Source organism: Mauremys reevesii, linkage group 5 (genome assembly GCF_016161935.1).
Source record: "Mauremys reevesii isolate NIE-2019 linkage group 5, ASM1616193v1, whole genome shotgun sequence".
Classification (NCBI taxonomy): domain Eukaryota; kingdom Metazoa; phylum Chordata; order Testudines; family Geoemydidae; genus Mauremys; species Mauremys reevesii.
Window position 1 is genome coordinate 14670011 of NC_052627.1, and position 13115 is coordinate 14683125.

The 13115-nt window shown below is 43.2% G+C and overlaps 1 protein-coding gene across 5 annotated transcripts in view; it reads right to left on the reverse strand.

Annotated features, from left to right (window-relative positions):
• Positions 1–2078: 2078 nt before the first annotated feature.
• The window catches only part of CCDC158 (coiled-coil domain containing 158), an 86186-nt gene continuing 75149 nt past the window's right edge, over positions 2079–13115 (reverse strand). For 4 of the 5 annotated variants that reach the window (XM_039541599.1, XM_039541598.1, XM_039541602.1 and 1 more), the window contains 6 exons: positions 12532–12591; positions 9335–9402; positions 8109–8315; positions 7125–7148; positions 3570–3671; positions 2079–2269 (listed from right to left, as the gene is read on the reverse strand). In XM_039541599.1, coding sequence (XP_039397533.1) covers positions 2193–2269; positions 3570–3671; positions 7125–7148; positions 8109–8315; positions 9335–9402; positions 12532–12591 — 538 coding nt within the window. In that variant the 3' untranslated portion in view covers positions 2079–2192. The remainder of the gene's footprint in view (positions 2270–3569; positions 3672–7124; positions 7149–8108; positions 8316–9334; positions 9403–12531; positions 12592–13115) is intronic. The other variant, XM_039541600.1, reaches the window with a different exon arrangement.

Below are 13115 nucleotides of genomic sequence, written 5' to 3' on the forward strand. Positions count from 1 at the left end.
TGATATCAGAACTAAGCTATGGGGATGACTACAGGGTCCCTGTTTGTACTCCCCATCCAAACCCAGAACATCCTCAAATTAATCCGTGCAATAAATGTCAAGTCTGTAAGCATCATTCCACCTGTAAGGAAAACCCCACCCATGAAATCACATTGGCAGTCATTGCTATGTAAAATAGTTTAAGCACTTGGCAACTTTCTGAGATGCCACTTGCAAATGGGCACTCATATTTGTAGGTATTTCTGTTTCTTTCACGGATGTATGAAAGTAGGGTCCCTGCCTTTTATACTCTCTACTCTGAATCTAAAACTCAGTTTTTTCCTCCCTAGGTCATTCCTTTCTGTGGTCTTGTCCTCAGGCATATGAACAGTCTCCCCTCCCTCCCCAGGCAACTGTCTTAAAATGTTCCTTCTCAAAGTTATTTGTGGGTTACAAGATTGTTTTCATTTCTACTTCTATAAGATTCTCTCTTCTTGTGATTGGGTGTGTCAGCAGTTGTTACACTTGCTCTAAGGCAGTTTATTGCCATTGGAATGAGGTGCAGGACACTTTGGGTCTGGCTAGAGGTAATGGCTGTGCTATTGTGAGAGAGATCAAAGTCCACATCCTATCTTGCCTTTTGATCTCTGGGGCAGGTACAAGTACCACTGATGTGCCATTTTGGAAGGTGGGGGGGATAATGTTCCATGCAACTACCGTAGTGTATATTATTGGAGGATGTGGGATGTTAATTATTACCCTTGGCTGGAAGGTGCCGCATGGTACCGGTCATGACAGGAGGAACAGGACTGTTCTAGGGCGGAGTTCTGTACCTTGCTGTGAGGCATTTCATGACAATCTAATCCAACCCTCTCTTTGTTATTAAAGAAACACTGTCAGTGTCTTTAGACTAAAAAAATATAACTTTAATGAGAATAAATCTCATGCTGCCTGCCTACCTACTTTATGTATCAGATACAGCCACTCTGGTCACATGCTTCAATGTGGAGGCAGTTCTCCACAAGAATCAGGAAGGATATTTTTCCCCCTTCTATGCAGCACTACGCAATTGGTTATGTGAATTATGTTCCCCCTGCTCCCACTTCATCTTTCTCTGAAGTGTGAGAGTTTGGCTTCCAATGTTGGGTCTAAACATCTCACATTCATATGCAGAGTTGTAGGAAGACCCAGTGTTTAAGTGGGAGAAATGGGAACTCTGAATGAGAGATCCTCTTGGAGGAAGTGACAGAAGGAAAGGAATCTTTGGGGGAAGAGCAACGGGTGATCCTTTTTTGCTTTGTGCACCATTCAGCCAATTCACTGCATTGTAGATACACTCTCTAGTCCGAGAAATGTATATAGATGGTGGTTTCCATACGTTAAATTACATTTATCATGCACCTCCGGCTACTTTACCTGCACTCTGCTCCTTAATCCATCTTCATTGCGACTACTGCTAATATCCCAGTGCACGGCATCTTCAAATATTTACTGTATTAAACACATCCTACCAGCTATAGAACTTTTTTTTTCTACTGAGAAAGGACCTCCTCCCTGCCCCACTCCATTCCCCTCCACCCCCAAAAAGGTCACACTGGAATGAGATGCATTTAGTCCTGTCCCAGTGCCAGGTGTATGGTCCAAGAGTGGATGGAGGTGGGGAACTAAAATGGCTAGTTTATACAAGTGAAAAGGGGAAATTCCCAGTTTGCCTATGAGGCGGGCAGCATTATTTGTTTCTAGCTCTGAAATATGGAGTAGCATGAACTAGCAGAACTTCTTGAAATAACATTACGTATAGAAGTTACTCCAGGTTGTTTTCAGAGGTGGACGGCTAACAAAAGGAATCTCACTAAAATATTTAAAGACTAACAATTTTTAAAGAGTCACTGAACTGGTGGCAGCTCCCGGATAGGTGTGTGGGCTCTGTTGGGCCTTGTTTGAGATGACCAGCATAACTCCCTTGGAGTATGTGGCTATTCCCAATGTATGCCACTAAAAGATGCAATACCTTTATCTCCATGTCTTGTGTTTACTTCTCTGCTTCTTGCTCTTTTAGTACTGCAGACTGCAGCTAGTATTCTAGTCCAAGACACTGATTACAAAACTATGAACCTTTATTATGAATCTTTAACAGTATCATATTTTAAGCATCACATTTAATGGGGCTGAATCTACATATATTAGAATGATCACAACCATACAGAGTTTCTTTATTTTGTTAGCTTTTTCTCCTTTTCCTTCACTTTCTCAATCTTCTTTTCCTGACAGCGGATCATCGAAGACATTGCTGAAAATAGCAGTGAGAAAAGATCACTCGAATGCTGTGTCTTGCTAGATCATGCTGAGCAGAAAACAACTCAAGCTTCATGTTTTGACAGCTGCAGTTTATACAGCCAGCCAGCACATTACACAGGCAAAGCTCTGTGTTTGCTATGCCCTTTAGAAAACAAACATGGCTTCCACTTTACTAGGCTGATGTTTTAGTACACAAAGTAGGCCTAATACTAAATGGCTGTTACCTTGGCTTGACTATACAGCTGTTTCATTTGGACCCAATGGCCCAAATTCATTACTGTAAGAAAGGAAATGGGCACAACTCTATTGATTTCAAAGTTACTTGTATGGGTTGTATTGAAATTGATTGGCCTAAAGTCACTTAAAAGTCAATGTTTGTAAGGTGGAGTTTGTTCTAATGCGCATATGAGGGGTTATTTTTGTTCTGTATCTTTTATACAGCTGCTGTATAATACACCAGCATGTTTTCTGTAACCGTAACGTGTGGAAGTTAAATGAGAGCAAATCCTGAAGGGCTGTTGAAGTCAATGGAGATATGACTGTTTACACAAGCTGGCCCAAACTTTTCCCTGTTTGGTTTCCCATCATTCATGACTTTCACATAAGAACTATATGGTGTGTGGAAGCATTCATTTTCCACGGCCATAAGCACAGAAGTGAAGGGGAAAGGGAAGATAATCAGAATGTAGAGCAAGACAAAATGCTGCTGACAAAAGGAATTCCAGCACCCAGTGGTCTGCAGTCACTGAAGTTGACAGGAGTTTAGCTGGTTTCAGTGTGAGTGGGAGCAGGATCAGGCCCTAATATGTCAGCTGTGATCAGTGGGTGGGCTGAGACTGCAGTATTTCCCTGTTTTTAGAATAAGGAATAGCTGTGGAGGATCAGCTCTAGTTGTGTGGTTACTGTTGGTAAACTGATTTTCTTTTTAAATGAAGACCGCTATAAACAGAAGAGCTTTCAATTTCCATGGAGTGTCAACAGCTCTTTAAAACTCCCATTTAATTGGTCGCAGCAACACATGACTGCACCCCTGAACAGCTGCCATGTTTGAAAGCTTTAGGATCTCAGAGCTCATTAGAGTTAAGGGGCTGAGTACAGTACATTGTGGAGTTAATCTGTTTATTCTCCTAGGAGCTGGATAATGTGGAAGTGGCTATTAGTAAATTGGACACATCTAAACTGACAGGAATGGACAACTGTGGCCAGAGCTATGGTATGTACCACAAAGACAGTGGAGATCCAGTACATTTTAAAAGAAATAGGAGTGATTTCAATAGAATAAATTCCAGTACCTTGGTTTTTCATCTGTAACGTTTCCACCAGGTTTTGTAGGTTTTCCATCTTGTTCTGTAGCTGCCTGCATGTGCTCCCACTGGTTTCCACAGGCTGAGAGGCTATTGAGAAAATGATTAGTCACTATACTATTAGAGGTCCAAAAATACATTATCTAACTAGTTGTCTTTTATATAGGAGCCTTCAAATTAGAGTTAAAATTAGTTCTAAAATAAAGATTTCCAACAAATATGCAAAGTAGTCCTATCAAAGAGAAAATAAATGAGATGACAAGATCATTAACATCAGTTTTTGTAATTAATCATTTCTGTTTCAACCAAGCCAATTTTTTAAAATGCTATGTGGTTGCATGGAGGGGGAAGGAGGAAAAAGTACTTTGTTAATAATAATACTTGTGCATAGCATTTTTCACTGGTAGATCTCAGAGCTCTTTACACAAGAGGTCAGTATCATTATCCCCATTTTATAGATGGGCAAACTGAGACACAGAAGTGAAGTGACTTGCCCAAGGTCATCTAAGAAGCCAGTAGCAGACAGAGGGACAGAAGCCAGGTCTTCTCAGTCCCTGTACAGTGCTCCACCCACTAGGCCACACTGACTCTGACTGAATACTGATGTTCAGAAATAGAGTTGAAATGTAAGGCTGTAATAGCAATAAAGGAATTAGTAGCTGGCCTGTCTGGGATTCAGTTTGAGCAGGAGGTGGACTCTGGACGAGCCCAATTTAGCAGGTATAATGGCACATGCAAATCAATGCTTTACAATTACACAATCATAGTTGGTTTCACGCTGCAGCTGGCACCAGCGGTAAACCACGTCTGGTCAGGAGCTGCACCATTCATATCTGCTGCTGAATCTAAAATAAGGTGGGAAAGGGACAGGTAGGTTGAGGTGGGGCAGAGACACAGGCACACAGAAAAAGCATGGAATGTGGAACTTTTCATCTCTAGGTTACAGGTTTGAACTGAGCCAGGGCAGGCAGTGACGGAAAGTCATCAGTGTCATCTGCCTGTCTAATGGTTTGTGTGAAATAAATTGGTGGGTTATGTGCAATTGCAACTGCAGAGATGTTCACCCCACAAAATTCATCATTAGGCTTGCAACTAATTACTTCCTGAGCTGAGAAGCCCTATCAGCATTAAGACACAGTGGTAGCAGAAGCTTGTACTGTTCTGTAGATAAATGGACTTGCATTTACCCAACCGTCCCTGGCAACGAGCGTGGAAGTGTCATGTGCCCTTCATTCTGCTTACGTGCACCCTTCTCCTAGTTTTTAAACAAACAAGCATGCGAAGTCTTGCAGGGTTAGCCCACTAGTGTGTGTTTCATTGCTGCAGAGCCAGTCAGCCCACCAGCAGAAGCGCAAGGATGTGAGCCCAGCACAGCTCTTTTTGCTAGGGCTCCTTAGAGAAAACAGAGGAAAAGCCGGAGGTTTGCCAACTGTAAAAAATTAAAACAACTGAGTGGGAAATGCTATTGTCAGGGTTCTAAAGGGAATTACAAACAAAGTAAGAAGCAAATGTAATAACTAATGTGTAGCTGGGTATCACTCCAAAGATTAGTCTTGATCTATTTATCACTGATGGCCCTTTTTTAGGGACTTTTTGATACTAGATTAATAAAGTACTCCAGGCAACCTGAGCCACTGGCAGGTGGCTGGTACACTGGTGTTAAAATACACACCCTTCTACCAGCATAGTGGTGGGATGGAAAAGTTTGTTACTTTTACCTAAGATTTTATACATATGAGAGAGATGTGGTTATATCAATATTTCCACTAGTCCTTGGCATTTCTCAATACTTACCATAGCAAATACCCTGAGTAGCGCAAATACCGAGAATAGGTAACTGCACATTTTATTTAATTAGATAAGGCAACTGACAAGTTTTTGGTTTAACTAGTAGGGGGCTCTATGGTTGAACTACCTATGCTTTCCCAAACTAGTTAGGGTCATTTCTGGGCAGGAGGATTTAGATCTGTTCTACAAGCCATTCGTTTGGCCAAATCCTGAAAGCCTTTTTGCTCAGTCCTTAGTTGAGTAAAATTCCCACTGACTACAATGGGATTGTGAAGGAATGAATGTATCTTTATTGCCAGACAGAAGAGGGATTGAATCCCTTCACCGCGTAGGAGAAAAGAGCCTGCTTTGTCTCATAGTTTCCAGGCCTAGAGAAAAGAATCCTCCAGTTCTGGCCATTAAGATGTAGCCATAAAGGACCTAGCTAGACATCAGTCCTGGTGGTGCTTGATCTGTAAGGAGGCTATGTCCCTTTGGGATTTGCCTTGATGACAACTGATGATAAAGATGAGATGTTTTGGGTTGGTTGGAAGATGCTGTGCTTTCTCCAGGGACTAGGAAGAAGAGGAAGGTGAGGATGGCTGGGTGGTGTTGGTGGCCTGAGGTCAGATTAGATGAACTGGTCTCATCTGGCCTTAAACTCTATGACTATGACTTGGAACTGGTTGCCCTGCAACTAAGGAGTCAATTTTTGTGTGTGTGTGTGTTTGCTCCCCTGATGAAAGAAGAATCATTCCCTTTTATCTCATTACCAAAAGGGAGAACCAGGGCTGCTTTCAAAAAACCCCAAATAGCCCAGCGACAACACACTTACCAAAGGAGACCCCTTATTTTCCCACCTCCCTGCAAGGAAGAGCGGTTTGCTGATCTCCTACTGAGGAAGCAATAAGACTGTCTACCTGCAACAACAGGAATTCGCCCCAACTGTTCCCTGCCTGATGGAGAGAAGGCACCTGTTTGTTTGAATTACCTTTTTGGTAATTTTTTCCCCCTCTTCAAGTGATCAGTGGCTCCTTTCTCTCCAGGAATGTGGTAGCAAATCTCTTGTATGGAGTTGTGATTGGGTAATGACTTCACACTCCAGCCCTTTGTAAATTGTATATTCTGTTTTAATAAGGGAAGGTTGAGCCTTCCAGAATTTTTAATGCTGTGGTTGATTTTCAAATACATTTATCTTCCTTTCTCTACGTTCTGCATTGTTAAGTACTAGTTTAGTTTTAGAAGCACTTTACAGTTTATAGACAGCCAGAGTGGCATTTTTACAAGTCCTCAATGTTGGTCTAACTCTGCTGCCATTGAAATCAATGGGCATTGACTTGAATGGTTAGGCCAACACAGAACGCTTTTGAAAAATCTCACCCTCATTGTTTTCTTCCAGTTTTGTTAATGTTCTGGTAACTTCTCGTGCAGCTTTAATGGGATATAGTATTTTTCGTCACTTTCCATCCTAAACTGCTATATAGTGTTAATCATCGTCACTGTTAAACAGCTGCTGTGATACACATCAGAGTGTATACAATACAGGAGGAGAAATATTTGTCTTAATATGGGTTGTCACAATGCGGCACTTCCTAAATGGGGAAGCATTTTGTCTTTAAGCTCTTTGGGACAGGGACATGCAGTGTGAAGTGAGAAAATTAGTAATAACTGAGGTGGATTTCAGTAGGGCAAGCAGGTTTGCAAATTCTAGAACGCAGCTTTAAAATGGAACATCAAATACATTGGAACAAATGTGCATCATGGAATTACACTTACAAGAACTGGGAGTGAAGGAGATATCTGTGTAAAAAGAAAAGGCCAATAATGTAATTTTGAGAATCACTACTACTTTTATTGAGTGAAAGGGGAGGATTTAAAGTGGGGGATGGGGTCTGGGGCTTGCCCTGCTCTGGCACGCCAGCCAGAGAGCAAGGTTGGGGGCTGTTTCATGGGGCTCCCGGAAGCCACGGCATGGTCCCCGTCCAGTTTCTACATGCTCCAATGGCCCCCTCCGGTGCTCCAATGGGAGCTGCAGGGGTGGTGCCTGAAGATAGAGCAGTGTGCAGAGCTGCCTGACCCTGCCTCCACGTAGGAGCCAGAGAAGGGACATACTGCTGCTTCCAGGAGCCGCTTGCAGTAAGCACTGCCCGGAGCCTACACCCCTGAACCTCTCCCCATGCCCCAACTCCCTGCCCCAGCCCTGATTCCCCCTCCCACTCTCCAAACCCCTCGATCCCAGCCCGGAGCACCCTCCTGCACCCCAAACCTCTCATCCCCAGCCCCACCCCAGAGTCTGCACCCCCAGCTGGAGCCTGCACTCCTGCACCCCACGCCTCAGCCCGGAGCCCCCTTCTGCACCCTGAATGCCTCATTTCTGGCTGCACCGCGGAGCCCGCACCCCCAGCCAGAGCCCTCACCCCCTCCTGCACCTGAACCCCAATTTTCTGAGCATTCATGGCCCACCATACAATTTTTATTCCCTGATGTGGCTCTTGGGCCAAAAAGTTTGCCCACCCCAATTTAAATAATTATATATTAAAAAGGAAACATGAAAATAAATATATTTCTGAACATTTAAAAACATTACCCTCATGAACCACATAACATAACATCTGTGTATGGTGGTGTAACTCCACTGGTCTCTATAGAATTACAGTTGGGATGAATTTAGCCGGTTGTTTGTAATTCACTACAGTAGTGATTAGGGGAGAGAAAAAAGCCAGCAGAGTCCTCTTGATTGGAAGGAGGGGCCATACTTACTTTTCCGGGCAGTTGTAGCTTCTGGTGAGCTACTCTTCCTCAAAGATGGTCTGTGATCTGCTGAGGTACTAGGGACAGCCTTCAGGTCATCTAGCGGAGCAGTTAACAGTGAGTGCACTGGAGACCTATCTTTGTATCTCTCCTCCTGGGAGAACTTCTTTGGGGAAGAGGCATAACGAGGAGCGGCAGTGAAGATGGATGGACTTGCTAGAAAATTGACACAGTACAATTTGAATAAATGCTCATATTCTACCCTTAATGTGAGTTCTGCTATGCAATCATTTCATAACCCTGTTCTCTTCATTGCATTCTTTGATCCTTCCCATTTTCCATCAGCAGCCAACACAGCAGCTCCTACCCTCTAGCCAAGAGTACAGAGAGTATAACTTCTTTGCAAGTCACATGCAGTATTGACGCATGGATTGTCAACTGGAAGATGGCTTGTACTTTTTCCCTAGAGGAGTATGGCCAAGTGTATTTCTGCTAACTACTTGTTTCTGGCACCCTTGGAGAAGCACCAGATTTTCAACAATTCAGACAGGAGTTTCAAAGTTGTTCACCAACCCAATTCTTGCTTTACCTTCTGTCTAGCTACTTAGGAGAAGGCTTAGGACAATATTTTCAAAGTTGGGTGCCCAAAATTTATACGGAGGCATCTAAATAAAAATGACCAGCGTGTAAGAGGTGCTGAGTAACCCTTACTCCAAATGAAGTCAATGAGAGGTGCCATTACGCAGCACCTCTGAAAATCAGGTCTCTTATTTAGTTACCTAAATATGGAATTAGAGGCCTAAATGTAGGCACCCAAGTTTGAAAATGTTGCTTTGTAACTAGGTAAGACCACTACTGTTAACAAATACCTGTTATGGAAATTCATTTTGTCAAGTGGAAGATATTCATGGGGAAAACCATAATAAACACAGTAATTTGTTGGAATCGCTCTAGAACTGGGAAAACAGCTAACTGGAAAGCCCTCCTTATCTTTTCAATTCTTAGTACATGTGCTGATGTCACTCTCAAGAGAGCTGACCTATGAATAATAAAACACATATGATGAAGCACTGTGCTAAGTGCTTTAGAGATTTTGTAAAAAGCTCCTGCTAAGAGACACTTATAAACCTTACCTATGAAAATACACTTGTTTCCTGTCTCTATACAATTCTGCTCTGGGCCGAGCCACGCCTACTTGAAACATGCATTCTTTAGTGCAGCCAGTGAAAACTCACCAGTGGGTGTGAAGGGCCGAGTAGCAGTTTGGTCCTCAAGATCCGAAACATGTAAAGTTAAAGGCTCCCTGCAAGCAAAATAATGGCAGACTAGCATTCCCTCCTGAACGTGCCAGGCTGAGATTTCGCTGGAGTAGCTAATCCCCACCATGAGAAAGTGAAGCGTTTGCATGCATTCTAGAACTCTCATATACATACATGAAAGGTAAATGGTGCATACAGGGTTCAAATGGGCTTACTTGGAGGGCTGAAAGAACCATTCCAGCATTCTTGTGCTCAGGCATTTCATTCTCATGCAATTTTTAGCGTAATGTTAAAGCTAATGGTCCAGCCTCATGCCTGGGTGTAGGTCAGTCCATCACTGGGGAAAGCTGTACAGCTGCAATGTGGCCACAACCTCTCTTCCCACAGAGGATGCTGGGGGGTGAGAAAGTGTAGCCCAGCAGAGGGCGATGTTGGCTGGAGAGGAGGGGATGCCTACGGTGCTGGGAGATGTCAAAATGTACCACATTCAGTGAGCTGCTCCTATCTAGATATTTACGTGCCCTCCATAAACATAGTATCCGAGAGTCTCTACTGATGACTGCAGTTTAAAGCGGCATGCCCCCAGCTATGTTAGTACCACAATTTGAGTGCTTAGCGCCAGCTGAGGTCAGTTTAAGTTTTTCCACTGACTTCAATGGGCTCTGGATCCTTGTACAATATGGGGATTTCTGATTTTCATATAGGTTCCTATAGTTAGAATACGGGGTGTAGTACGTTATATCAAAGGGTTAACATATATAATTGCAGTCAGTCCACAGAGCAGAAACAAAACCAAGAGAATAGTAAGGAAAACACACCACACAAGCTCTACCTGGAGAGTAAACAGTGGGCTAAACCTTGACGTCCTTGCTTAGGTTTTACTCCAGTCTTAATTCCCAGGGAGAGTTTTGCCTGCATAAGGATGGAGTAAAGACTAAGATGCTGGTCTTGCAGCAGGATCCATGTGGCCTGGCTTCTGTGCCCATGAGGGCCCTGCTGAAGTCAGTGTGGCACCAGGCAAAGAGAGGGGTTAGTCTGCAATGGAGCTTCATTAGATTGGCTGGAGCTTTGCCTGGGTATAGGGAGTCTGCCCACACAAAACAAACTGCAGGAGCAGGGTCTTACTGAGGACTTTTGGGTTAAAACCAGTTGGAAATACAATTACCAGAGCCGTACAGTAATCTTGTTGCAGAATTCATGCTGTAGGTGGGGAGGATTGCACAGAGTCTAAAGGAGTGTAACTCCAGCAGAGGGACATAAATAGGTGATGATGCTAACACAACAAACCATTGACATGAAAAGCTTATTTCAACATTTATGCACTAGCTACTTCAGTGCCTTGGCTATTGGCAGCAGCTGAGTGATAATCCTTTTCCATTTAACAGTGCTAGTGTATAAATAGTACATGCAATAGTTGTTTTAATTAGGGCATACATTTTATGAAAGGACAACGTAACACTGGTGGTTGTTCCATACATATGTCATAATATTCTATGCAATGACAAGCATTCTGTTTAAGATAAATTTACTATACAGAGTGGGCTACATGCATTCCTGGTGTAACAGCCCTGGATTTACTCCTGGCTGTCTGTGGCACAGTGTATTTGATATAGAACTGTTCAGGTTCACATCTAGGTATGCTTTCCTGCTTTTGATTCTTCCTTGTTTGAGAAAGATTATCTCACTAGTAATAAGGCAGGTAGCATGCTATTAGACAGTGAGATCAGCATGCATGCTCTGATGTTGGGGTTACATGACGTATAGATATATAGCAGTTCAACTGCGATACACACATTAAAAACAACAAAGTGGCTGGGTTTTTTTTGTACTCATGCATATTTATATTCACTGATCATTTTATCAAATAATAACCTACTGCTAGTTATTTTCTCTTGACTTTTTGACAAAGACAGGTTATTTTATGGCAGCAAAAAAGGAAAAATTGAGGAAAAACTACTGCTTTGTCACAGAAAATAGGTTGATGAATCTGGCCGGAAGGCTTTACAAAGATAAAAACATAGCCTATAAACCCAGCACTGAGATTTTTAATGCAGTGGCAATGCATGGTGAATATTAGAACAGAGAAAGCAGATGATTGCATCAGTCATTTCATAGGATGATTCAGTGTATAGACTGAGAACTGATTTACTAATGTCAACTGAAAAATAAGGGATTTGTTTTGCAAATGGTTTGGTAAGAAGGACTGGCACATACCTTCCAATCAGTGTCTGGAAAACTAGATCAGATAACCTTGCTATCTGATATTATTATCCAAGAATGTTATTTGAAAGGAAAGTTCCTTCATTGTTTTTTCTCTCAGCTATGATTTAGGGCTAGATTCCAATGTCCTATGTCATGCTGAATAGTCCCATTTTAAGTCAATGGGACCACTTGTCGAGTAAGGTATCACCTAACATGAGGAGGGATATCAGAATCTGGCCCTAAATGGATTTCTGGAAATATGAAATTGGTTCATGATTTCTGGATTCCCCCAGTTTTCTGGCTTTCTGTGTCTTGGTGCTAACGTACTAATATTCTGATTTTCAGAGATGCAGAGCTCCTGCTGATTTAAATGGGATTTGTAGCATATCCGAAATTCAGGTCATTAGTGCCTGCCATTTTAAGTCTACAACGAGCACTTTTGGGGCCTATTTCTACAGCAGAATCACCATGAGGAGCCACTAGTCCACACTAACAATCGTCATTTAAATATCATTGCAGCAACTTCATAATTCCAAATGGGCTTTAATGGGACTCATTTATTCCTGGTGTGGTGGCACTGATTTTAGTGGGGTTGAACCAGGTGTAAATCAGCATTGATTTGGCCTGATCATCAGGGCCGGCTCCAGCGTTTTTGCCGCCCCAAGTGACGGGGGTGGGGGGGAGCTGTGATCGGCAGCACTTTGGCGGCAGGTCCTTCCCATTGGCTGCCCCAAGCACCTGCTTGCTGCGCTGATGCCTGGATCCGGCCCTGCTGATCATATTTGTTACGTTCTTTCTAAGAAGCATCCTGACAGTGCTTCACAAATAATACAGCATTGAAAAGCACAGGAATAACTCAATATAACAAATCCTCCACATCCTAGAAAATAAATAACAAAGAGATAGTGAGATCAGCATGCATGCTCTGATGGTGTTGGGGTTACACACAGTTAAGTGGCATCACTTCTCACCTGCTGAAAGTATCCTGCCCCAAGCTGCCTTCAGGAGCGGAGTCTCTCACGGCAGTATCTCTGTATGAAAAGACATAGGCCAGTTAGAAACCCATGAAGCATTACCATCAGGACTGCTAGATTGCCCAGGATTTCCAAGATGCAGCAGTTTGCAGCAGTACACAGCCAGATATGAAGAAAAAATTGCTAAAATGTTATATGCATTCATCAAGACGTTTACACGTTATAATGGAAGTTGGGGGACTGTCGCAGATTGGCTGCCCTTTGTGGCTAGGTCTACACTGCAGCTGGGATGAGCTTCCCAATGGGGATAGACAGAGAAGGTAGCCCCGCTTGAGGTAGCATGCTGAAAACAGCAGTGTGGCCACAGCGGCATGGACAGCAGCTCGGGCGAGGCACCTAAGTCCAAATCTACCTGACCTTCTAGGTCCATACTTGGGCAGGTAGCCCAACCATCACCTGTGTCACCCTGGCCACACTGCCGTTTTCAGTATGCTAGTTTGAGCAGAGCTCCCACGTCTGCCCACCGTGCTGGGAAGCATGCTCCCTACTGCAGTGTAGACATTTCCTTAAGGCGGGGTTGG